Source organism: Paroedura picta, chromosome 4 (assembly GCF_049243985.1).
Source record: "Paroedura picta isolate Pp20150507F chromosome 4, Ppicta_v3.0, whole genome shotgun sequence".
Lineage (NCBI taxonomy): Eukaryota > Metazoa > Chordata > Lepidosauria > Squamata > Gekkonidae > Paroedura > Paroedura picta.
In genome coordinates, this window is record NC_135372.1 from 42067071 (window position 1) to 42093928 (window position 26858).

Consider the following 26858-nt stretch of genomic DNA (forward strand, 5'->3'; position numbering starts at 1 on the left):
TTAAGCCCGCAGGGTTGTGTAGTGGCTAAGATCTAGAGCAGTGGTCCCCAACCTTTTTGAGGCTGGAGAGGGCAATCGCCTGGCCTCGCATGCGCAGCTGCGCATGCGCATCGCGCCATGTGCGGCCAAAATCGTGCACGTGCTGCACTTCCGCACATGTGCAAAAGTGTTGTACACGCGCAATTCCGCCCGCGCATGGCGCATAAGCACGTGTGTGGCCCGGCCGTGCATGCACAATGCACTTGTGCGGCCCTGCTTTCCTCTCCCTTCCTCCCACAGTAAGATTCTTCCTGGGCCGCAAGCTTGCGGCCCGGGAAGTTTTTTACTGCGGGGGGGCGGGGAGAGGGAGCTGCGGCCCGGTGGTTGGGGACCACTAATCTAGAGAACAGGATCTGATTCCCTGCTCCTCCACATGAAGTCTGCTGGGTGACCTTGGTCCAGTCATAATTCTCTCAGAACTTCCTCTGCCCTATCTATTTAACAAGGTACCTTCTTGTGAAGACAGAAAGGGAAAAGCAATTGTAAACTGCTTTGAGACCCTTTAAAATAGAGAAAAGTGGGGTATGAAAACCTACTCTTCTTGTACTGGATTGTAATTGAAACATACTTGGCTTCATACAGGGAGCGACACCCCCTCACGTATGTAGGTCCTAGGCAGTGCAGAGGATTAACGAGTCAAGTATGAATGAATGAATGAATGAATGAATGAATGAATGAATGAATGAATGAATGAATGAATGAATGAATGAATGAATGAATGAATGAATGAATGAAAACTACCACCTTAAATTGAGGCCAGAAACAAGTAACAACTGAAGTAATTTCAGAGCGGGGCTAATATGCTCAAAATCAGAACAAAAGATTAGCTTCTTTAAGATATAAGATTTTGTGTGCATGCACGCTTCTTCAGATACCTTCAGGTATTTGGTATCTTTGAAAGCATACATGCACATAAAAGCTTATACCTTGAATACAACTTTGCTAGTCTTAAAGGTGCTCCTGGCCTCAAACTTTGTTCTGTTGCTTCAGACCCACATGACTACCCATCTGAATCAGCTTACAACAATAAAAAAACAAGCATCCACGGTTTGAAGTCTATTTGAAGTTATCTTTAAGAGCAGCCCTTAAAATGGAGTGCATTATGGCAGTCCATCCAAAAGGTTGTTGTATTGTGGATTGATGCAGCTACATCAATGGAGTTCCAATGAGATGACTGATGATCCAGATAAATTTGGCATAAAATACTGTAAGCAGCAATGCCAGATTTCTTCCCAGTCAACAAGATAGCCAACTCTTATATAGCCTTTGCAGGATATCCATCCATTTCTCCATTTAGTAAACCATTGCTGAAACACTAGCTGTATCAGTGAGCATTAACTCTGTCTTGTATTGATCCAGTTGACTTTTTCCCCATATCCAGAATCTCTGTTTCCAAACACTGATTCAGGATGCTATACCCATTTCTTGAGGCATAGTTATAAAAATACAGAACTGGGTGTAATCTGTGTATTGATGACACCCCATTCCAGAGCTCTGGACTTTCATTTCGCAACCAGACATCAATATTTAAAAAACATAAATAAAAGTGTATAGAATCATAAAGTTGGAAGGGATCTCCTGGGTCATCTAGTCCAACCCCCTGCACTATGCAGGACACTTGCATCCCTATTGCTCATGCACTGTAACCTGCCACCCCCTTGAACCTTCACAGAATCAGCCTCTACGTCAGATGGCTATCCAGCCTCTGTTTAAAAATTTCCAAATATGGAGAACCCACCCCTCCCGAGGTCAGTTTCCTATTCCTTCCTTCTCAGCAGAAACTCTTTTGTTAGACAAATAAAGGCCAAAACCAATGGAGAGCCATCCCTTTAGTATTTCTCTTTTATTAAACCAAATAGTGATGCTGTGTTGGTGGCGAATGTGTTCAGACACATCCAAAACTACTCCGCTCAATTCATTTTGCAAGGTTGGAAAAGTCCTCTTTTTCCAAGGAAGGCTACTTGAATGATTACCATTTTTCTTTTCATAAGTTTTGAGGAAATTTCCTCCTCTGATGGCATGTTCACTATTCTGGCATGAGTAATTCTCAGTTTCTCTTGGTATGACTTAATTAGCCAAGAAGGGCAGGGATCCAACTTGTAGGTGCTAGCTGCTTTCCTAGTTTTAAGAACCCCGTCTGCATCTGTCAGGAAGATCAGGCGGAAGCTGATCGAGTTCCAACAAGCAGATGCCTCTGGTACGTGATCTACCTTTTAACTTGATGTCAGCATTGCATCACATGTCAACTCATGATCTTGCAAAAGCATCACGTCAAACTCCTGAATTATTTTCAGCAAGACGATCAGACCTAGGAGTCAGTAAATCCCCAAACCACCTTGAATAACTGCGGGATGAGATCCGGTTGATGCTGTGACAGTGGAGGAGGAAAAAAGTTCCACCCCTTCATAGCCTGTGAGATGAGCTCTGTGGGATATTTGGTCTTATTTTACTTTTTTTTGCTAGTGATACCTGCAGCATCTCATAGTCTCTTTAATTTCACTCAATTCTCTGATAAAGCATAGGGCAGAACATCACCTAGATCAGGCTTTCTCGATCAGGGTTTTGTGAACCCCTGGGGTTTCTTGAAAGTACTGGAGGAGTTTCCCAAATGGGTGGAAGTTAGTTATTTTTTATATATTTAAAAAAAATTGTTAAACATTTATCAGGAGATATGTCACAGATAATCAAAACCTGTCACTTGCCTGTACAGAGAGGAAAGTATTTAACAGAGAAGTATACCCAGTAGTGTAGACTTGGTAAAAACTGCATGTCCAGTTGAATAGTGCCAGGGAACTCATCAGGCCATGTTTTGGTCAACCAAGCTAGATCCATACACGCTTGGAGAACTGAATCTTGGATCAGAGAAATCTTTATTCTTTGATAATCTTGCATTGCACAACATCAGAGTTGAATGAGATGGGTTAGAGATTCGTGGGGGGGCAAGCACTCATGTCTCCCTCTTATCTTCCCAAATCAGCCCCTTCCAACCTCATGCACCACTTTAATACTTGTAGTTCTTTCAGTGACCTTTGACCAATACATAAAATGGTGCAACCAGAAGATAAAATGTACTTTCAGAACCCAGACAACCTTACTTCCCCTGGGTTATACACACATCTCCACAATTCAAGTCTGCCCCCACTCCCCAAGTACCAATCAGAAGTGTACCAAGAACATAATTCCTTTTGACATGATCCTCCCATGTGAAGCTATCCTCCAGCAGCACCTCAGGGTGCTTTCTTGGTGGTAAGGTTGCAGTGGAAAGGGCTTCTAATGCCCAATCCTGTGGACTAGTGGTCTTCATGTTTCCAGTACTAGGTTCTGTTTTCCCCTCTGCCAGTAACCTGGTGCCCATCAAATAGTCATGCCCAAATGAAGGCAGTAAACATGATAAGAAGAGGGGGAACAGATAAGGGGCATAAAATACCCTGTTGTCGTGGAAGGTGACTGGGTTTGCAGTGATCAGAGACAATGCTGCATGCTGGCAGGGGATCATGGGAACTGTAGTCCATGGACATCTGGAGAGCCATATCCCTGGGGCAAAATGTTTGTAAAGGGCCATATAAAAACAGTTATATTGCTCAAAAGTCCCATTTGCTGAGAAGTCCTGAGTTTAATAAGTCTTAATTGTAAATCCTAAACACAGCTTTAAACTTTAAAGGTTTAATCATTAAACATCTTTAAGCTTCTTTTTTCCTGCTACTGTTAGTCCTACTACCCCTCTGGAGTTTGTGTACTGAAGAGTGGCGTGTTCTGTGTTCTTCTATTACTAGCTCGAGTATTTCTATGTTATTACTTTACACCAGCCCACCATACCCTTTTTGCAATTTGTTATTATTATATTACTATTCGATTATCTGCCCAGCTTCATCCAGGCAAGCAATTAGAATAACATTGCAGTGTGGTGATAAGTACTAGAAATCAAGCCATGTAAATGAAGGCAGCAGATTTCATCGTGGAGAGACTCATCATTTCAGGGTTATTAACACAAGTGTGTTGACACAGACATAAATTTGCAGGAGTGAAAATGGAAAAATTGGTGCTGATATTGCTGTTTCTCTGCACGACAGTGTAATGAACTGTTGCTGCGGATCGTACTTAAATGATGCACACAGGATGCCTTTCATATCAGTAGTTTGTGATGCTGCATGTGTTGACGTTGCAAAGGGGCATAATAGTATTGTTATGTATTTGAGGCCGGGAACCAGAATAGATATCTGTCCTTTAATTGGTTTTGTTGTGTAATGGTTTTTCGTTTAGAAGCCGACTGGATTCATTTCACATTCAGTTTATGGTTCTGATTAGTGATGTTGATCTGAATAATTTGTGGGTGGAAGTGGGGGATAGAACCAAGGATCTATGTCTGCAAATGCCATGCAATCATTTAATTTGGGGAACATTTTTCTGTTATCTTGGAGTCACTGTTGAGTTGAGAGTATAGAAAATAATTCCTTTACACAGCATTTGTAAGAGAAAGAAAGATGAGATTTTTTTTAGAGGAAATCTACTTTCTTCACAAATATTCATATTCCTCCCACCTTTTATGAAAAGACAGGATGTTTTTTTCATTCAGACTTATCTTATTACTAAATTCAAATTAGGTGTGGTAACTGAACTACAGGGGCTTTGTCATGCTTAAGAGGGTTTTTCTGCTCTCTTGTGGGTTTCCTGAACACTTATCTGGGTTGAAAATATTAGTAACGGTATTGTAGCATTGTTACAGCTTTTAATTTTGCTTCTGCCAGTGATTCACTCATGACTTGAATAGGGCTGTATGGGTAGCTAAGATTATACAATATTATGAGGCAGAAAGATGGATTCTCTGATTCTAGGGCCATAGAGATGGATACTGGACTTGGATTGAGGACACAGAGTTCAAATCTCTGTTCAGCCCTGAAGTTTACTCAAGGAGTGCTTGGGCCTGTTATTTCTCAGGCTTCCGGGTTCAATTCCAGATGTTTCCAGATAAAAGGATCAGCTAGTAGGTGAAAAGAAAGACTTCTCCCTGTGACCTGAGAGAGCAGTTGCCAGTCTGTGTAAATACCGACCTTGATGGACCAATGGACTGGGTAGATGTAAGGCAACTTCATATGGAGGAAGAAGAAGAAGAAGAGTTGGTTCTTATATGCTGCTTTTCTCTACACAAAGGAGTCTCAAAGCAGCTTACAGTCGCCTTCCTTTTCCTCTCTCCACAACAGACACCCTGTGAGGTAGGTGAGGCTGAGAGAGCCTTGATATTACTGCTCGGTCAGAACAGCTCTACCAGTGCTGTGGCAAGGCCAAAGTCACCCAGTTGGCTGTATGTAGAGGAGGAGCGGGGAATCAAACCCAGTTTACCAGATTAGAAGTCCGCATTCCTAACTACTACACCAAGCTGGTTGTACTCTACTATGAGATGAAATTGTGTGTGTATGTGTGTCTGAGATCCTGAGAGGAAGGAAAATGTGATAAGATGAATACCTGCAGCTTTATAATACTCCCATTCGTCCAGTATGAAAACTTCCCTGTGTTTCTCATAGGGCAGTACCAGTGGTCTTTCAGTGTCATTACATACTATAGGCTGATTCAAGAAATATAGCAAATTCTACTATCCCAGTCAGAGAATTCCCTTTTTAAGTACAAAGAACTTGTCTTTTCTGCTTTTGAACTAGGCAGAAACCACCATTTTCATCTGCTCCCAGCTGTTTTCTGGTACTTAAAGAACACCATGTCCTAATGAGAATCTGGAGAGTGGAAAAGGTTAGTGATGAATGCCTTTTAATTCCCTTTAATTTTCACATCATAGCACTGACATTGGAGATCTCCATTGAGTTTCAGTCATACGGCAAATTAAAAACAAAAAAGCTGCAACGAAATAACTAATAGAAAAACCAATTGACCTGCCTGTTTAAAGCACCCACAATGTAGCTTAATGTCTTTTGGTTCAACTTGTGTGTGTGTGTGTGTCGTGGCCCAGGTTGAAAGGACTTTAAATTCCTTGCTTTTTCTGGAAGTCAAAATAGAAGGGAGGTGCAGCTGCTTCTGTCCTGACCAGGAAAGCCCAGATTAGTCTGCTGTCAGCTCTGAGAAGCTAAACTAGGTTAGCTCTAGTTAGTACTTGCAAGGGAACCCACCAAGAAAGTACAGGATCAAGGCAGGCAATGGCAGACCCTCTCTGTTTGTCTCTTGAAAATACAGTGGGCTGCGATTTGAGAGCAGTTGTTAGTTGAACCCTGACAAGGGCTGTAGTGCTCCACCTGGGGCTTCCTGACCTAACCAGAAGATCTCTGTCTTAGTGGGATTTAACTTCATTCCACTCTGCTTGAGCCAATCTGTCACCAGCTGGTCAGTGTTCCTGGGAGTGTCTATGGGTGGCCATCCATTAACAGGAATAGCTGGGCATCATCCGCGTATTAGTGGCACCCTAGCTGGAAACTCTGGATTAACGGGGTGAGGGGGGAGATGTAGATGTTAAACAACATCAGGGAGAGAATTGCTCTATGTGGAACCCCACAAGTTAGGGCATACCACTGGGAGATGCACTCCCCACTGCCACCCTCTGCCCTTGACCATTTAGGATGGCACAATGGGCCAGTTAAGGACTGTGAGCAGGGCTTGTGGGAAGGGGCACTGACTGCTGGACTGCTACTGGAAACTGATAACACTAGACTGTTGCTTACATAATGCATTATTTGGATCTTCCAAATTCAAGACGCTCTTCCTCCTTGCTGTGTCCTCATCATCCTGCATTGCAGTCGTGTTCGAATGTTCTGTGTTCAATAAGCACTTTCCATGTTGAAGTTTGCACATGGATCATGGAACTCTCACGTTGCAAAGCATTCTGGGAGCTGTGGTGGGATGCTCGCCTTCAGCAGTGGTGATTCCAGGAAGGGACCAAAACAAGTGAGAAGTAAAGGTAGCCTGCCATTGTTTTCTTCTGCAGAGTCTGCCTTCATGGTTTCTCATCTATGTCTCGACCCAAGGTCTGGCCAAACTGGGTCATACCTTGTCCTCTTCCCTCTTGCACTGACTGTTACTCCCCAGAAATGGAGACAATGCATTACAACACACCCAACATTCCTTTGTGTAAGTGCATTACAGGAAGGGATCACTGGTGGCAGGTGAATTGCCTTTTTGACATTGCAGTCATTCCCTCTCCCAAGGTAGTTATAGAATCATAGAATCTTAGAGTTGGAAGGGACCTCCTGGGTCATCTAGTCCAACCCCCTGAGCAATGCAGGAACTCACAACTACTGGCCTACCCACAGTGACCCTAATTTCATGCCCAAATGATCCCCAACACCACCAGAATTCTCCAGAATCTAGCCTGGCCTGGAGGAAATTCACCTACCATTCCACAGCAGCAATTAGCAATTTCCTGGGTATGCAAGGAAGCGCCACAAGAGATAAACACTGGCACATCCCTTCCTGCCCACCCACTCACAATCTGCCTTCCTTAAAATCAGCATCTCATCTGCCTAAGTTCATAAAATCAGCATTTCCTGGGTATTGTTCTATAATTGAGGATTCAGTAGCTAAAGAAAAACTACAAATCTCAGGATACTTTCAGTGAAACCCTGACATTCAAATGGGGATAAAAACAGATTCAATTAATAGTGTAAAGAAGCTCTCTGCCATTATCACCTTTTTCTGAGGACAGCCCGGATTCCCTGCCAACAGAAAGATTACTGCTCTACATCATGAGGCTCAAGGACTAAATCAAGTACTACATCTTCTAGTTATGTCATGAGTTGTTAGAGTGTCCAGCCAGTATATCCAGAAGTGTTTCGTGCATCTGGCATACCAGGTTTACATGCTGTTTTTCTGCTGATAGGATTTGAGGAGTTGCAGTTAATTGCAACTGAAGGCTCTTGCAATATGTTGTTCCGTGTGTTTTTTTGAGATGGTTGATGTGGATTAATGAATAGGTTGTGTTATTGTGCGGCACTCAAGGCATTTGTTATCCATCTATTATATATCTGGAGTTACTATTACTATTACTATTACTATTACTATTACTATTACTATTACTATTACTATTACTATTACTATTACTATTACTATTACTATTACTATTAAGCTTGCCTGTCGTTCTGGTTCTGAAGATGACAGTTTTCCTAAAATGAGTAAATAGGATACAGTCTTTGGATTAACAACATGTTTACTCCCCTTCCTTCCTTCCTTCCTTCCTTCCTTCCTTCCTTCCTTCCTTCCTTCCTTCCTTCCTTCCTTCCTTCCTTCCTTCCTTCCTTCCTTCCTCCTTCCTTCCTTCCTTCCTTCCTTCCTTCCTTCCTTCCTTCGAAAGTGAGAAAAGCAGGCCTGCCAATTCCACTCCCCCCCCCACACAGCTGGCAGTTATCTGTAATCAAAATTGAAAAGTCAACTTATATTAGCAGGTAATACTCTATAATCTTGTTTGTCCAAGTGAATTATCCTCACCTTCTGCCTTTGGTTAGGTTAACGGTTGTATGCCATAGCCAATCTCCTCGGGATTGCAGAGGAACTGGATGATTTCAGCAGTTTTTAAAACGCTGTCTGCAGCGCAGTGGCCTGAGATCTAAGTGACGGGTAACTTTAACAAAGCAGCTTTGTGCAGATCCACTTAGATCCGTTTAATCATGCCTTGAATCTCCTTACAATTGTCACTGAGACGAGGGATTTCTTTTCCCCTTTCTAATGCCATTGGTTTGTAAATCTTTTAAAGTTAAACACATGTATGAGGAAACAAACTGCTGGATATGTTAAAGTGAGCAACTTGTGCATAACCTTGTGAATAATGGTAGCTTTGTCTTCCTTGATAAAATTTATTTGTTTATATTTCAACTTCTGTACCGCCACTCTCGGCAATAGCCGTCTCGTGGCGGTTCACAATATAACAATAAAATCACAGTAAAACCCATAAAAGCCACAGCAAACAGTTACAATAAATGACAGCGTAAAACTTCTTAATCCCAGCTCTGCCTTTCCAGCCTTAGGGCCAATACGAGTGGACCGATACAAGGCCTTCTTCCCTAGCCTCCCATGCTTGAGGACACCAAGGAAATAGCTATATAGAAGGGCAATCTGGTAAACCTGCAAGTGTAATTGCTGCGTAGTTCAAAAGAACCAGAGTGGTTTTTTTTGGTTTTGCTTTGTTCTTTGAGAGTGTGACACCTTCATTGAAGTAGGATTTAAGGCCTACGGAATATAACCTCAACTTTTTTCTTTGCCGTCAAGTTGCAGCTGACTTACGGTGACCTCATAGGGTTTTCAAGGCAAGAGACTGACAGAGGTGGATTGTCACCGCCTGCCTCTGCGTAGCAACCCTGGTATTCCTTGGTGGTCACCCATCCAAAGACTGGCCAGGGCTGACCCATCTTAGGCCCTGAGATCAAGACTAGCCTGGGCTATCCAAGTGAGGGCAATTTCAACATAGATGTCTTTGTACCTTGATTCAGAATGGTATATGCCAAGAGTTGCGCCTCCATATCGTTTTTGCTCTATTGAGGCATCTTTGCAATTAGGGGAGTACGGTATGCAAATGTAATAAATAAATAAACAAATAAGCAAATACATTTTAAAAACTCCTCCTTCGGGAGGTCTTTGTCCTTTATGGAGATCTCAATGAGCCAACTTGTTTGTACACATCTTCATGTGCCAACATGTCACGGGACCAGGGCTCAGAACAGGGGAGTAGAGGGCCTGAGGCAAAGGTCATTCAGGTGGCAGTCTGGTTTTCCAAGAAAGGGGCAAATTCTCAGGCAGACAATACCCCGTATCCAGAGAAAGAGTCTGTAGTAGGATGTGGCTGGGCAGATTAAGCTCATTCTGGTTGAATTGTCCATACTGAAGACGACAAGCCTGTGAGCCTTTAAAAGGCTTGAGGTGTCTTGATTGCCTCCAGGAGTCAGCGCTGAGTCTCAGTCAGGCCATGCCTGAAACTTTCGTGAAGATTGAAGCCCAGGTAGTGGTGTTGGGTTGTATGGGCTCAGGATCATTCCTTGTAACCTGCCCTGTGGTGCTTGGTATAAGGCGCTGGAAGAAGAGCCAATTTGAATCTCATATGGGTGACTTAACTCACTGTCATTAGCACAGTATAGGTTCACCACAATTTGATGTTAGATGGACATCATCAGTTAAGTCTACCGGGGGTTGTGCCAAAGTTTAGTGATCTTAAAAGCCAAGGTTTAGGGATCTGTGAGGTTGATGGGATCTTTGGGAATCGGAACTTACTGTATAACTGTTTGCACAACCAGCTCTCCTAGTAGGCAATCTTACTCTCCAAAGCTGAGTGATACACATTAGAAACAGCAAGGAGCCTTGCCTTTAAGAAACTAACAAATCCATTATGGTGCATTAGAAGAGATCTTGGAAAGCTTGCTACTAAAGGCATTGCAGTTTTCTTGCTGTTGTTTATATATTTCCATCCCCTGCCATTCAAGCCCTCTAAATGTTATGTTGTGGCTTCAGTCTGTCTTCTGAGAGGCTGCTGTGGAAGAATTTAGTGTGACTGTCCAGAGGCTTAGCTTGTAATTAGCCAGCAGCAGTTGCTTTTGTAGGACCAAGACCAATCTCTAAAGGGCTACGAGTGTTGCAGGAGATGCTCAAAATTGTCCTGCCTGAAAATATCCTGAGCATATATGCTGTGTTAGATTTTTTTTGCCTGGAGTTGGGATTACAGCCCATGGTAACGTGCATGGAAGTCATAAAGGTTGAATTAAACTTGCGTTTATCTTTTGCGTGTAGTTACAATTCATTGATTTTTTCACCTCCTCCTCAAAATCTGAAGAAAAAAACATAGTGGCCAAAGTAAAATAATCAGTTCTCCAATAACAAGTAAATGTATGGAATATAAAAGGTAACAGGGGAAGCCAATGTCATTATTTTCACGTGCAGCTTTTTGGGAAGGTGAAATAAATGGTTTTGTAATGTAGGCAAGATGGTTCTTGGCTTCTTTCCTCAAGATATTCCTCGCTGGACAGGCATGGGTTAATCGCCATTTTGCTCTTAGACATGCTGATTTTTTTTTGCCTTGTTTCTTCCATCAACAGGTAAAATAAAGAGGCTTGACAACAAAGCCAGAAGGTGGATCATTTCTAAAAGAGACCATGCGGGCACATCCGTAGAAATGGTTTGCGGCTCAGTCAAGCTGGAGCTAACCAAATGAAGCTATGGGCTGTGCATCAGCCAAGCATGTTTCTGCTGTTCAAAATGAAGAGGAAGCTCAGAAGGGAAAGAACTACCAGAACGGAGATGTATTTGGTGGTGAGTACCGTCATTTTTAATTTGTTCATTGGGGGTTCTTGACCATTCTGCTGCAGTTCACTGCTGTGTTGTCCGGTTATTTCCCTGCTTTAACCTGTTCTGGTTACTTACTGTGCAGAATCAGAGGTACACCAGCTGGTCTTGATGCAGGAATTTGTTGATGCTGAACAACTGCATCAAGGGCTAGCAACGATATCAAGAAATTTTAAGTGGTTTCTTCAGTACTGAATGCACAACATTGTTTTTCTCTTTCTTAGAGAATTTTCAGGCCCTCACCTGAACTTTTTTTTCATGTAACTTTAAAATGAAGAAAAGTAGGAAACTATGGAATTGTTTGGGTGTTATGCTTCATCTCTCCCTGTAGCCCTCCATTCTGGCCTGCTTGCATATAGATGCTTTTGTTCACATCTATCTGGCATAACTTCTGAATACTACTTCAGAGAAAGTAGTAGAAAATGATGGATACACCTTGTTTGGATACTTATTTTCATCTTGGATTTAAAAGGTTTGTATCCCACCTTCCTCTTGTGGCGCAGAGTGGAAAGGCAGCAGACATGCAGTCTGAAAGCTCTGCCCATGAGGCTGGGAGTTCAATCCCAGCAGCTGGCTCAAGGTTGACTCAGCCTTCCATCCTTCCGAGGTCGGTAAAATGAGCACCCAGCTTGCTGGGGGGTAAAACGGTAATGACTGGGGAAGGCACTGGCAAACCACCCCGTATTGAGTCTGCCATGAAAATGCTAGAGGGTGTCACCCCAAGGGTCAGACATGACCCAGTGCTTGCATAGGGTATACCTTTACCTTTACCTTTATCCCACCTTCCTTCCAAAATCGGATGGTCGAGGTGGCTTAACAAAAGCTTATAAAATCAGAACAGGCTACTTCTAAAACCAGTGTGAAACCAGCAATAAAAAAGTTAAAATAAAAATGTGAAGCCCAGCAGACAAGAACTGGCTGCAATGAAACTGTCTAACTGCTGGATGATATAGCTTGGACCATCAGTATGAAAGTTCAGGAACAGTAACTTTTAAACCATTGTAAAAAAAAACCCAAAAGTTTATAACTCCATTACATGCTAACATGCTCTACTGATCAGGTGATGCCTCTGTAATTTGCCAAAGATGCGTTTTTATTGGTTTTAGTGCCTAGAATATATATTGCTGAGCATTGATGGCAGTATAGCATTGGATAACCCAACTTCACCGTATCTCGGGAGAGCCCCCCCTCCCAAGGAGGTCCAAGGCTACTCTACAGAGGCAGTAATGTCAAACCACCTCTCCTCCTCTCTTGCCTAATGGGTTGCCATAGGTTGGCTGCAACTTGACAGCAATTACACACAAAGATTGGTGGTTATCAGGAACTGAGCAAGGATACACCACACATGCTCCTGATAGGTGAGCCAAAGGGCTCAAGAAGTTGGAGTGGAAGTAGCTAACGAAACTAAAGTCTGAGTCTTGCAGCTGACTAAGAAGTGGAGCCTTTGAGACCACCTAATGGAAGCTGTTTGCTGGAGAGGGGGCTGATCTGCTATATTGACATGCAACATATGTCTTGGTGCTCATCTTCTCCCCCATGCACGGGTTCTGTGTAGATATCATAGAAGGCCCATAAGTCTTCCATGATATCTCTTATCATAGAATCATAGAGTTGGAAGGGATCTCCTGGGTCAACTAGTCCAACCCCCTGCACTATGCAGGACACTCACATCCCAATCGCTCATCCACTGTAACCTGCCACCCCCTTGAGCCTTCACAGAATCAGCCTCTCCATCAGATGGCTATCTAGCCTCTGTTAAAAAATTTCCAAAGATGGAGAACCCACCACATCCCGAGGAAGCCTGTTCCACTGAGAAACTGCTGTCAGGAACTTCTTCCGGATGTTTAGACGGAATTTCTTTTGAATTAATGAAAAACAGCTGTTTTTTAAACCTTCTACTGTCTAGGATAGTAGCATGTGCAACAATATTCATTGGATTGTTGGTCATCAGCCAGTGTCTTGAATTCATGGGGGCCCCATCACTGCTTTTGAGGGGGAGTGGCAACATCATATAGAGAGAAACCTAATGTGGAAACCATGTTAAAGATAGGCACAAGATCTCAAAAGCTTGGAAGTCTATTGCTTTGGCTCCAGGGGTGTGATGATAAGCCTCAGGGAATCCCTCCCAATCCTCTGCAGGTGTGATTACAGCTGCAACTGAGAAAAGAAATCCGTAAGTGGGAGAAGGGGAGGGTGTTGTAAAAGTGCTGGGCTTGCCATGTGGTGATAGTTGCCATGGAGACCGATTTTTTTTCTTAAAGGCCAGCAGTTTTGTGTGCACCAGCTCATAGCTATTCTGAATAATTGTGTTCCAGGCACAGTATGTTTTCAAAATGAGGTTGCCTGTCGTAAAGTGTTCATGCATTCCTAGCACATAATAAGCCCTCCTGCGAAGGAGAATAAAATAAAACTATTCATCAGCTACGTTTAAAATATCAGCCTCTATCATGCCTAAGCAGTATTGTGAATAGTTATGAAAAGAAAACTGCTGTTCTAGTCTTGAAGTTGGTTATGTTTCTTGTTGTGGCGTATTTCTTGTGTGGAGCAGTGGTTAAGAGAGTTTGATTCCCCACTCCTGCACATGAAGCCTGCTGGGTGACCTTAGACCAGTCACAGTTCTCTCAGAATTCTCTCAGCCCCACCTCCCTCACAAGATGCCAGTTGTGGGGAGAGGAAGGGAAGGCAATTATAAGCCAACTTGACTGATTATGTATGGTGACAGTCGCAACGGGCCACCACCAGTTTTTTACAGCAGGACAGCATGCCCCATCGCTTCCCATGAACACGTGGGGGACAACATCCCCTTGTGCACACAGTCTGCCCTGGAGTTGTGCATGTGCACGTACAACTCCAGGGCTGGATGGTCCCGCCACGTATCACAGTGGAGGCAGGTGGGGAGCGGGTGTGAGGGTCCCATCAATCCCACCATGGGGGGTATATAAACACCCCACTTAGCTTCACGACACTGTGAAGCCAGGCCTCTGATGGCCACTGTGGCAAGAAAGAGAATGCGGAAAAATCAGCGTTCCCTTGCCACAGGCCATCAGAGGGCCTAAAGTGGGCCCAGCTGGCACTGATGTCGTGCATAAACGAGGATTAGCCCCGTTGTCATGCAGGTGCCAGCCTGCCCTTCCCTGCCCATGCATAATCAGTCTTCGAGATTCTTTAAAGTAGAGACAAGGCCAGGTATAAAAATCTACTCTTCTTATTCCTGTTAGGTGAAAAAAGTAAGGTTTCTCTTTTCGACATACAGCCCCTGCTGCAGACAAGGGAGTGGCAATATGTCAGCATATAGTTACTACATTGCATCCATCCCCCACAGCATCCCTTGAGCTGCTCTGACCTCATCCTGCAACAACTCATCCTCACTTTCAGCAGGCTGTTGACATCTAGCCATAAGGCGAGCACTCCTCTTTTTAGCTTGCAGCTGTGCTCTAAGCCTTCACCTTTACCTCTCTAATGGTGCAAGTGATCCTGGAGGGCTAGAAACAGGCAGCCGGCTTTTATCTGCTGGATCAGAGCTGGGGGGTAGAAGTGACTCTGTGCAAACCTTGGGCTGTAAATCTTGGCATGCTGCCACCTCCTTCTCCTGTATGTCAGCTTCTGCAGCCTTTGGCCTAGCTATGCTGGCCCATTCCTCCTCTGAGGAGTCCTTGCTATCGCTGAGTCCTGGATGGCCAATGATAGCACCACATCCAGACCAATGTTGAGTTTTGTTGGCAGTTTGTGAATCTGGGATGACAGTTGTTGCCCTCCCTTTTTTTTCTTTTCTGGTCTATGGGAAAAAGGTAGTGAAACAAGGGTGCAATTGTTCCTTCTGATAGAAATAATGAATGATTAAAGATTGTCGTTACCGGTGTCTCTGTTGCTACACTTGATGCGCATTGAAAGAGGCATCTGATAGAGAACAAATTGGATTCCTTTCCCCTTCTCAGGCATTAGTACTTTGCCACATATAAATGTCTCCGCTGATTTTTCTCCTACCCTTAAACTAGGGACAAATTGTTAAATGTGAGAACAATTGGTTTGTTAATTTAAATAGATCACATTACTGCTTGTATAGTTATTGGATCAGATCAGGTTTGATTTAGTGTCAGCAGTCAGAAATTCAAGAAACTTGTTTGAAGATTTAAAATGAATTCGCTTGTTCTTCTAGAGGCGTTGGAACAAAAACACAAACGGAAAGATCTTTTTAAATTTCTCCTTTGAGGTGCGGAACAAAAATACCAGTCTTTGGATGGCAAAACTAATAAGATTTTTTGTTTCATTGTGGGAAAATGCGTGATAAATTATTCTCAGCTAGGGGAATTTATTATTATCTGTTCTCAAGACTATCTGAAACATAGAAAACCTGTCAACATAGAGTTCTTTAAAAAGACTGGGAATACATCTCAAAAAATAAGATTTATACTGCAAAATATTTCTTCTTAGAAGAATTTTTTTTTGCCTAGGAAAGCAAATATTATTAAACTTCAGTGTTTATTTTTAATCAAGGGCAAATTTTCCAGGTTTATCTCCCCTATTTTTGGATCCACAAATCTTAAGACTTTCATCTGGCTAGACGCATGCTTAATAACTTCAGACATTTTTGAAAACAAATATGTATAAAACAGAGCATGTCTCTGTAAGTAATCGGAATCCCATCAGAGGCAGCATTTATCCCAAAGGACCAGCTAATCATCCGTAGGGGTTGAAGCCTACATGTGGCGCCGCTGATAATTTAGATGAGCAAGAACTCAGAATTAATTCTGAAACAATTCAAATTAACTTAGGCATTTCATAATGTTATATGGAAACAGCCACCTAACTGGTTCCAGGAACTGAGCCCTCCTAAAATGGCAAAAAAAAAATTGTTCAAAGATTTTTAGATGAATTTGCCATTCCTGCTGCTTAAAAAGAATACATGTAGTAGGTTGGTTTGCGTGCTTGTTGAGTTGTCTGATTTGGTTAAAAAACAACAGCGTCATTACTTAATGATTAAGTATTTCATTAATTCATGCCTGGGACCCTGACCTGGATGGCCAAGGCTTGCCTGATCTTGTTATATCTCAGCAGTTAAGCAAGATTGATCCTGTTTAGTGCTTGGATGGGCGACCACGAGAGAAGTAAGTCCCCCATTGCTTTGAAGAAGCAGACAATGGCAACCCACCTTTGCTCGCTGCTTGCCTTGGTAACCCCACAGGGTTGCTTTAAACCAGCTGTGACTTGATGCCACTTTCCACCTCCAATTATTTAATCCATTTTTAGTTAACAATACCCTTATGGCAGCTAGCCGAGACATTCTTTTTTGTCCTGTTGTAGACCGCTTATGCACTGGGCTGCAGGCTGGAGTCATGGCAGGTTGCCCCACCTCTTCCTGCACCCACATGGGGGAGCATTTGGCCCGGTGTACCTCATCCGCTCCCGATTTGTGCTCCTGCATGGGAGCTGGGGCAGTGAACTTCTCAGTGCGTAAATGGTCATAGTAAGAATTTACAGAGGTGTTGTTTACTGTCCTTCATTTGGGTAGACACCCCGGAATAGAGTGTCACGGAAAGGCAAAGAGGATGAGTCAGAATTCTTGCACATTAGATCTAGCCTTTTTTGTGCTCAATCATTACAAATTCTCCTCCTTAATACCAAATATATACCACACAGCTTTTGTTTATGCACAACTACTAGTATATTTTTTTTGATGGTCAAAGGAGGCCTTCTTCCTTTTCCATCTGTGAAAAAGCTTGGTGCATCCAAATCAGTGTATGTGTGGATGGAACGTTCATAAGAATCGGAGCTTATTTGAAGGCAGTCATGCAGAAATGAGAAATGCAGGATACGGTTTAAAACAGATTGTGTTTATACCCTGCTAATGGTTGGTCGATTTGGAGTTCTATGTTGCTGTATGCACCATATATCAAGAGAGATGGGCCTCATGGGAAGGTCTGTTTGTGTTCTCAAAGACAGTTCTATTTTTTTGTATTCATTCCAGAGAACTGCCTGTCCAAAAGGGGCGCATCTCACAATTAATTGAAAATTCATTGTGGTTTTTTGTGACCCTTCATTATTTGGAATGCTTTTGTCTTGGGAAGAACAACTCAGAGCTGTCTTTGTGTAAGAGCCAATTTTGTTCAACCAGTGTAGCCCCATGCCGTTTTAATTTACGCTACCTTGTGGTATAGATCCAGATCCACATAATGCAGAACTTGTCCTTCATGTGCGTGTGAAAGGGATTGAGGAAGTAGATGTATTCGTATGACCCTTGCCCCATGAGAAGAATATGTGGCAGTAAGCAGTGTGGGCACAATTGAGTCAGATAATTGAAACTTGGCTCAAGTCTTTGCCCTGCGTAAGGTTGGCAGTAAGTCATTCCCCATCCTTTGCAGTCCAGGGATAGGCAGAATCAAGGAGAGAGCCATGTATTGTGTCAGAGGAAAAAGTTCCATAATACAGAAGACATATTTCTGGAAATATACTTGAAACTGCTTTGCATTCGTTTGAAGCAACCCCTTCTGCTCTGTGTTATTTTCGTTGGCAGTTTTGAGTTTGATTCTAAAAATAGCTTTCAAAATGAGTTGTGGAAAAGGTTGAGATGAGGGCAACGGCATAAGGCTCCAACTGTTATTTGGTAACTTTTGCCGGAGTTTTTAGAAGACCTTGACAGAACTTATTTGAGAGACTGCTTTGAAACCATGGCTGGATTGTGTTTTCATATGTTTTTTTAAAATGAAAATAACTCTGCATTCACAGCAAATCTTAGAGTGTGGCATGTGTAAAACATTTCAAGAAGTGTGTGAGTTATTGAACTGTAGCATGGATGGATGGGCCTCCAGTATCTCTTAAGCCAAGAGCTTTGTCTTGAGACTTTCACCAACATAGAGAGCCCTTCAGTCCATGTGGCCCATCTGATAAGTTTGGGATATCCTGAGTCAGGATCCTGTTTAGGTAGGAAGGGGCTGTGGCTCAATGGAAGAGCCTCTGCTTTGCATGCAGAAGGTCCCAGGTTCAGTTCTCAGCATCTTCAGTTAAAAGGACCAATCAGTAGGTGATGTGAAAGACCTCTGAAGAGCCAGTCTGAGTAGACAATATTGACCTTGATGGAGTATGGGTCGGATTCAGTATAAGGCAGCTTCACATCTGTTTGCATGTATATAAACAAGATTCATGGAGTGAAATAACCGTATTGGTCAGTGCATCATGAGGGTTAAAACGGGTAGTAATCCCCCCCCCCATTTTATTTATTGAGGAGAAGGGGGAGTGGTTGGCCATATGCAACCACCCTTCCCCGAAAACAAGGCTTCTGTACCTTTTATTGGCACAAGAGGGAATTTCTGTAGTCATGACTTCTATCACCATGCCACAGCAAACTTCAAACAAAGCTTACCTTCACTCTGTAGGAGTGAAAAGCTTATGGTGTAAGTAAAATTATTAGGTAGCTACTAGCTTTGTGTGCAGACTCCCTCCTCCTCAGCATACAGTATATTTCCATTTAGCCAGTGGAGGAGTTCTGTGTATCTGAAAAGATCCAGTGTCGCAGGCTTTCACTCACAGAAACCGGTTGCAGTATTGCTTACCTTTTCTGTGTGTGTCACTGGCTGCCACTGTATCACTAGTAGAAGCTTTTTTTTAAAGTCCTTGGGGGGGAAAAGTTATATCTATTGAAGAAAAGTATGCAGATATTTTAAAGGCTTGACTCCATTCAGTTTGCATTAAAGCTTCTCTGTTTTCCTTTGAGAAGTGGCATTTGAAGTATTCATAATCATAATCTCTTTTAGGGTAAGTTTGATGAAAATACGGTAGTTGGATAACACAGCTGAGCTACTACCACTTAGGCAAAGATCAAGTGTGTAGTAACTCCTACAATATGGAAGCTTGACACCTGCAGCATGCTGTCTTGGCTTCTAACCAGATAAACATCTAAGTCCCAGTTCCCTTGTGTGATCCATGCCTGCACTGTAGGCACAGTGTAGGCCCCCAAGCCTGGTTAGAACTTGGATGGGAAATGGCTTTGGGATTCACCAACCACTCTGAGCTCCAGAGAGTAGGAATTAGGTTTTCCTTACCTGCATGCCCATCTGCTCTATAGCGCCCCCTACGTTTCCACTTAAAATTTTCCAAGCACCATTCTTTACAAGCACATCACGTATTTAAAGGAAGGTGTGACTTGCCTTCAAGATGTGCTGCATTGCTGAAAACAAGGAAGGTTTAGTAATTAACCAAGTACTAGGCACTCCCTTTTTTTTAGAAGCTTCAAGTTTGTTTTTTATTTAATGATTTAATGATTTCAAAGCAAACATCAACCCAGTCAACTCATAACTGAATATAATATCAAAATCTCTTGGATGGTTCATATGGCAGATAGTTCATAATCACATGCATGAATTCACTATGATAAGGACTTGGAAGTTGTATATTAAAACAAGTTGTTTTACGTTATTGGTATGACAAACAACAAGAATGCAAGAGATAATAGGCAAGATTGGGGGAAATGGATCAGCGCAACAGGCAAGTAGGCCTTGGGGCAGAAAACTGGACCTAGGAATTGCAGGCTTTGATCCAGTAAAGTCCAAAGCACAGCTGGTTCTTTTTACCCCTCAAACAGGACCTTGTGACCACCAGAGCTCCACCTCTTGAATGAAATTGCAGATAATGCAGGTAAGGGAATTAAATGGGAATTCACTCTGGTCAGGATATAGGCCCCGTGTCACTGTTCAGCTGCTTAGGAATGTTCTCCCTGACTTTCCAGTTTGGATTTCTGGGGAACGTGATGTTCCTGATTTAGTGTATCACATTCTAAATCTGCTGACCTTTCCTGGCACTCCGAATGCCTTCTCTCCCTCTCCAGCATGTTGTACTCTAGGCAGCATGGACTGGCAGAGCAGCGGGGGGGGGGGAGCTGCAGATGGGATGGGGGTCTGTGGACTGAAGAGAACGGGAAGGCTGCATGGAGGTAGGAACAGCTAACAGGAGAATTACGCTGTTTCACATGACGGGGGGGGGGAGTCTTCCGCCTTTGCCATGCCCTCGGTTGGCGGACTGTGGTTTTGTGTGCACGTTTGCTACTTGCGCAGCATGTGGGGAAGGGAAGTACTGTACTGTACTGTGTGGAGGGGGTAAAAGCGTGATTCACTATCGTGCTATTGCAGGCGGGAGGTGTCCTGCCATTTTGGCCACTGTGCAGAAAGGCACATGAAATCTGTTGCTTTGTGTGTTCTTATATGAATGCCCAGGTTTCTCTTGGTCAAATGTTCTAGACATCCATCTCATATATATATGGTACATTGTGTATAGTTAGTTCAATCTTGGCATCAGCCTCTTTTAGTCTAGTTCATTGCACAAGCCCTGGGACCTGAGAAGAGTGCCCCAGTGGGCCATGGCCAATAAAAAGGTTGAGAATGGCTGCTCTAGATTAATAAACAACTTTACCTTTGATCACCAGAGTGTTCTTGTATTCAGCTGTAGAAATAATAACAGAGCGAGTTGTGTGGCCTGCATGTTACTAAGTCAGGATGTATGTCAGGGGGAATAAGAGGGAGTGTGGAATGATAAACTCTAGTAAGCATTGTTTGCCAGTGACATTTTTTGCTCGAGGCTTTTATGACTATTTAGTATAATTCAACTTCCTTTTGCTTTTGATAAGTTTTGCATGAAGCAAAGTTAATCCCGTGCCACATCCCTTTGATTTTTGTTGTTACCTACTCCGTGAACGTCTAGAACGGAAATGCATTTTAATATGTGTAGCAGCTTGCACTGGTCTTTATTGGTGTTTAATAAATAATGAAGTAGCCCCCAAAGTCACATTCATTCAGCACTAATAAAGAGCAGCGCAAGCTGTGACACATTCTCTGTTGTGTTTCCATTCTAGACATGTGCAGGATGGCAGATCTTCCCTGCAGGCTGCTTGGAATTGGAGGTCATTACCCTGGCTGTTCACTTTTTTGCATTCTGAATGTGTTTATAATATTGGAAAATGCATATGGCTGTTAGGGATTTTTGTCTGCCTTGAATGGAACTGTGGTCTTTAATGCATTGCTATCAAAGGGATGTTGAGGTTTTTTGCCTGATCAAATATTATCTATTAGCTGAAGCCAAATATCACAGTGGTTTTTATTGTAGTATGCTATCATCTGATAGCAATTGCAAAAAGGATGGGGGACCCTTTGATTGTGTGTGTGTGTAAAGTGCTGTCAAGTTGCACTTGCCTTGCAAGAGTTAAGGTCATATGGGTACCCCTACTTTCTTCCCAGATAAAGGCTATATTGAAGTGGGTTCTTGGAAACAGTGTTGGTTTTCATTGTTCTCATTCTTAATGTGATGCTGTTAGAACCAACATTGTGTCTCTGTTGCCATCCCCCCCTTTTCCCCCAGTAATTGTTTCAGTAGTATATGCTGATATGCTCATTTATCACTGTGACCATTATTAATGAACAGTGTACTTCTTCATTATGTTGCCATGGTAGCTTTGTGTGGTGGAATTATCTGTTTCCTGATGGGAATCTTTTATTTGTTGTATTGTTACTTGAATTTTCTCTGTACAGATTAAAAAGGAACACACACATGCCCATGTATACACAAAATACAAACATGTTCTTGGTTCTTTCTGTCCTTCTGCTCCTACATACTTGATAGGCTGTTTGTCATTCTTGTCTGTTTTATGCCATTTTGAGAGATGCACTCTGTGCATACTGATCATGAATCTGGCTTTTCTCGCTATTCCGTCCTTTTATCTGTTGCGCCTCTTTGCCACTGTTCTGGGTGAATGCCATCGCACAGTCCACAAACTCTCCTTCCTTCCTAAATTGCTCCATAGTGCTACTCCTTCTGTGTAAAATGTTTCAGTCGTGATAGCTATCCTGTATGCCACCCAGCACTCAGAAAATACCTTTTAAATATGTTCTTTTAAAATGGATGGGTTATTTTTTCTTAGGATATGTTCCCCAAACATCATAATGTTTTAGTGCTTTGTTTTGTATAGGTCTTTAGAGAATTGAAAAGGCTCCTCATGTATTACCTTCATAAGGGATACACCAGCCCTGTATGGTTGATCACTGTTGTTCTTTGGATATGACAGATGGGGAGGAGAGGGGCCAGATTGAAAGGGATCTGCTTCTCCAAGGCCATTATTATTATTATTATTATTATTATTATTATTATTATTATTATTATTATTATTATTATTATTATTATTATTATTAATAATAATAATAATAATAATAATAATAATAATAATAATAATAATAAATGATAATATTGCCCTCCCAGATGGATCAGGGTCATGAACATCAAAGTTAAATGGAAAATACAAAAATATAATTTCTACTAAAAATTAATCCCATTAAAATTCCAACATTTTACTGATCATTAAAACATTTAAACCATAATGAACAGTTTTTCAGTACTTAATACCGACTCATTCCAGGTGTTCCCAAGTGGGCATTTCTGATGGAGGTTCTGGAGGGCCCAATAGATGTTATCCGTTCACTGGCCCCAACCTAAAGCTTGGCAGAAGAGTTCTGTTTTACGGGCCCCGTGGAACTGTGCTAGCTCTGACAGGGCCTGGAATTTCTCTGGAAGCTCATTCCACCAAGTGGGGGCCAGGAAACAAAACATCCTGACCCTGGTTGAGGCCAGATGTATTTCTTTGGGGCCAGGGGTCTCTAGCTAGTTGGAATAGGCTGAGCATAATGCTCTTCAAAGAGCTTCATATATATGATCTTGATTATCTTTACATCAGAACTGTATTGCTGACGGAGAGCTTGAGGCTAAATGGCTTGCTGAAAGGCAGAGCTAGATGATAATGCCAAACATGTCGCTGTTGATAACTTAACCAGTATTAACACAACTGTACGTGCCCTCCCAGCTCATTTCCTGAGGCTGGCCATTTGTAAAGATGGGCTAAATTGATCCTTGGTTTGATTCAGCAAGGCATTTCGATTGGATACAACAAATTAAGATTTAAGTAGCCAGTTTTCCATTCATATTAAGCTGAGAAAGTAAAAATTGTAGTGGTTCCACTAAGCTTCTGAAATAAATAAGACTGTATGGGATTTGATGCTACTCAATTACTTTGTTCTGGAATATAGCTTTGGTTAGTCTGAATTGTGAATAATAAGTTAAGATTCAGTTATGAAGATGGATGGTGAACATTTGTCAGTTTCAATATTTCCACATTAGACATGGTCTGAATACAGTGTTAAGAATGTATGTGGCTTCAAACAATATTTGAATAATAGGGTGCAAGTCCAAAATTGAATCTGATATCCAGCATATTCCTCAAATTGACTGGAAATAGGAGAAATTATTTTATTTCGTAATGGTATGGAGTTGTAGGAAACTGCATTCAAGTTATTGCTGGAGGTAGAACTGGAGCAATCCCAAAAAGGTAATTTGTTTGACTTTACAGAAAAGAAACTTTTCCAAAAGTTGGATTAATGAATACACATGTTACATAACAGCCAGGGCCACAATAATATGAATAGAGTAGAAAATATAGATGTAAAAATATATAGGTTGGTAGGTTGGTACCCCATGGAAAACCCATTGACAAGTCTTCTAGAAATTAAAACTTAACCAATGGGACATATGTAACAAAAATAAAATTGATGTGTTTTATTGTTAGACAGGAGGATGCTTACTTGTGTATATGTGTGTGCATATCTAGACCAGGGGTAGTCAAACTGCGACCCTCCAGCTGACCATCATTTTCATTCAAAAACGTCATACAAAACTCAAAACCACCGCAAAAGGGCGGGGGGGGGAGGTTTAAGTGGCACTCTGTGTTAGCACAGGTGCTCCTATCCACTTTAAGCACAGGTTGGCATGCACCACTACAAAATGGCTGCTGAGGGAAGCAAAGCCAACCACAAAATGTCAGGGAATGAGGGTATGCCGAAATCTAATAGTAACTATTCAATATTTCAGTCAGAAGCACTAATTAAAAGGATGCTTTTAAAAAATGAACATCTTGTTTACAAGTATTTTCTAGCATGTCCACAGTTTTCTTTCAGTTTTACAGTGAAGATACTTGTGCTGTGGTGGCACAGCCAATCAAAAAGTCCTGCTGGTCCAAAGTCTGCTTTGCATCTTGACATTTCTGTTGAGAGCCAGTTTGGTGTAGTGGTTAGGAGTCCGGACTTCTAATCTGGCAAGCTGGGTTCGATTCCGCACTCCCCCACATGCAGCCAGCTGGGTGACCTTGGGTTTGCCACGGCATTGATAAAAATCTTCGGACCGAGCAGTGATATCGAGGCTCTCTCAGCCTTACCCACCTCACAGGGTGTCTGTTGTGGGGAGAGGACAGGGAAGGCGACTGTAAGCCATTTGGAAGACTCCTTTGGGTAGAGAAAAGCAGCATATAAGAACCAACTCTTCTTCTTCATTGCTTGATGAGTCATCCATTGAACTTGCACTTCATCAATGCTACCATTCAGACAGAAACAATAGTCTAGTAAATATGTGAGGGACCGTTCTTGATATTGAAAGGCCTGAGCTCCTTCCCAAATAGGCTTTTATCCATGCTGTGATCCTGTTTAGATTCTTGTGTGGGGAGAGGGATGTGTGTGTGCCATAATTAGTCAGATCTTTCTCTTAACGGTGACAGTCAAATTACCTGGAAGACACTTTTGTTCGCTCAACAGGGTGCTAACATCTTTCAGTCTACGTCTCGGGAGTAATTCCTCATATTGACAATCTCCATTTAAAATGTATTTGTCCCCTTTGGTGTGACAAACTAATTTGTGTTGCTATAACAGAAATCTCTTGAACTTGTGTGATGATAGCAGTTGTTTAACGTTTCGGAGAAGGGGAGAAGTGCAGATGTAATGTAATTCTGGTTGTTGAGGGATTTGCCTGCAGGAGTGAGGGCTTTCTCTCTTTATTTGCAGATAGCTATTGCAGCTGCCCCACCCCATAAGAATTTGCCTGTGCTGTCTCCTCCTTTCATGCTACAGAGACACAGCCCCCACCACCCATCATATAAAAATAAGTTGCATGGTTTTGCCTGGCTGCGTGGGCCTTCTGGGTTGAATAGGGACCTCAGAATTTTGGCTTTCTCATTTCTCTACTTCACCCCCTCATCAGTGCCCCCTCCTTTAAAGGTTACTGATAAGTATATGGGAAACCTTTTGAATAAAGTACTGTGCAAAGGTTAAGCATAGTTGTCTTCATCAGAGAAAGAGAGCTTAGATTAACATAACCTCATCATCTCCATCCTCCAAACTCTAGAAAGACATTTGATACATGCTTGTTTTTATTTAGCTCTTGTATTGCAGGTAAATTTCCTAAGGGTTGTCGTAGTTGTATTTAGCTACATGTTTAAATTCAGGAATCCAAATAGTTCTCCTTTACATATTATTGTGTAGGAGCTCATGTCACATTTAACTCACATTTTTCAGACAAGCATTTGAAGTGCACACTTGTAAGACAACAACTGTAGACTCTCAACAATTGGAAGGGATCAATTCCCAGGATCACTGTGAATGGCAGAATCCTTGAATATCGACAAGGGGTGGTCCATGAGACTATAGAGGCCCCACCCTCTGATGACATGAGGCCCAGGGAAGGTCATGATATGTGAGATGCCTGCCTTAGATAGATGAGGCATTGCCATTGGGCTGGCTGGAAAGGTGGGCTAGTCACTACCGGCCATTGAACTGTGTGTTGTTTAGTGACAGCTGTCACTCTTCAAACAACTTGCACAGTGGTGGACACCACTGGACCGTGCTGAGTCACTTGTCTGGACCCAGTAGCTGTGCCAACTCCGAGTCAACTCGGCTAGGCCCAGCAGTAGGCCTGTCCCATACCAATTGCTTTAGTTGCAGTTATACATAGCCAGTATACTCATGCCCATTTCCATTCTCCAAACATTGGCTGAACTTGCAGAGGGGGGAAGAATCAGCATCAGTCTGTGTCACAGCTCACCCTTTTCCAGATTACTCCCTTTGATAGTTCTAGATATCCCTAAACTAACCTTTCTCAACTTCTTTACTATTGAGAAGCTCCTGAGATATTCTTCAAGCTTCAAGAATCTCCAGAAGGGGTGCAGTTGTAAGAAGCATTGCTGTGTACATGTCCACCTGGTGCTCCTCCCCTTCCCACCCTCTCCAGGCTCATAATTGGCCATTTGGGGAGGGGGTGGGTCAACATGGTTATATTAGCCAATAAACGTTTAACAATTTTTAAAAAATATATTTAAAAATTCAGTCCCACCCATTTAGGAGACTCTTCCAGGGTTGTCAGGAAACACCAGGGTTTCACAAAACCATGGTTGAGAAATCCAGACCTAAACTGAGGAAACCACCTCAACTTGCCTTACAGTCAGCTTGCCTCAGTAACTTATATGGATCTTCCCCTCCCACCCTGCTGCTGGCTCCAGCTTTTTGGAGAGTGTTTTGGTGTTGCGCAGAAGAGGTTTTCATGTGTATGTCAAATGTTTCTGTTGATAACAATTTGGGTGTGTCATGTATCCATTAAAATTATACCTTGAGGAGGAGTTCTTAAGGTTTTTGTAACAAAGTTATTTTTGGATAATTGATTCTAACTGAGAGCCAGCATAGTGTAGTGGTTAAGTGCGTGGAGGATTTAAATCTGGA

General features: G+C 42.4%; 1 protein-coding gene across 6 annotated transcripts in view; it reads left to right on the forward strand.

Moving 5' to 3' along the window:
• The window catches only part of C4H1orf21 (chromosome 4 C1orf21 homolog), a 271997-nt gene that overhangs the window by 169691 nt on the left and 75448 nt on the right, over positions 1–26858 (forward strand). For 5 of the 6 annotated variants that reach the window (XM_077332646.1, XM_077332647.1, XM_077332644.1 and 2 more), the window contains exon 2: positions 11049–11262. In XM_077332646.1, the coding sequence (XP_077188761.1) occupies positions 11169–11262 (94 nt within the window). In that variant the 5' untranslated portion in view covers positions 11049–11168. Of the gene's footprint in view, positions 1–5759; positions 5779–11048; positions 11263–26858 lie in introns of those variants that run through there. The other variant, XM_077332643.1, reaches the window with a different exon arrangement.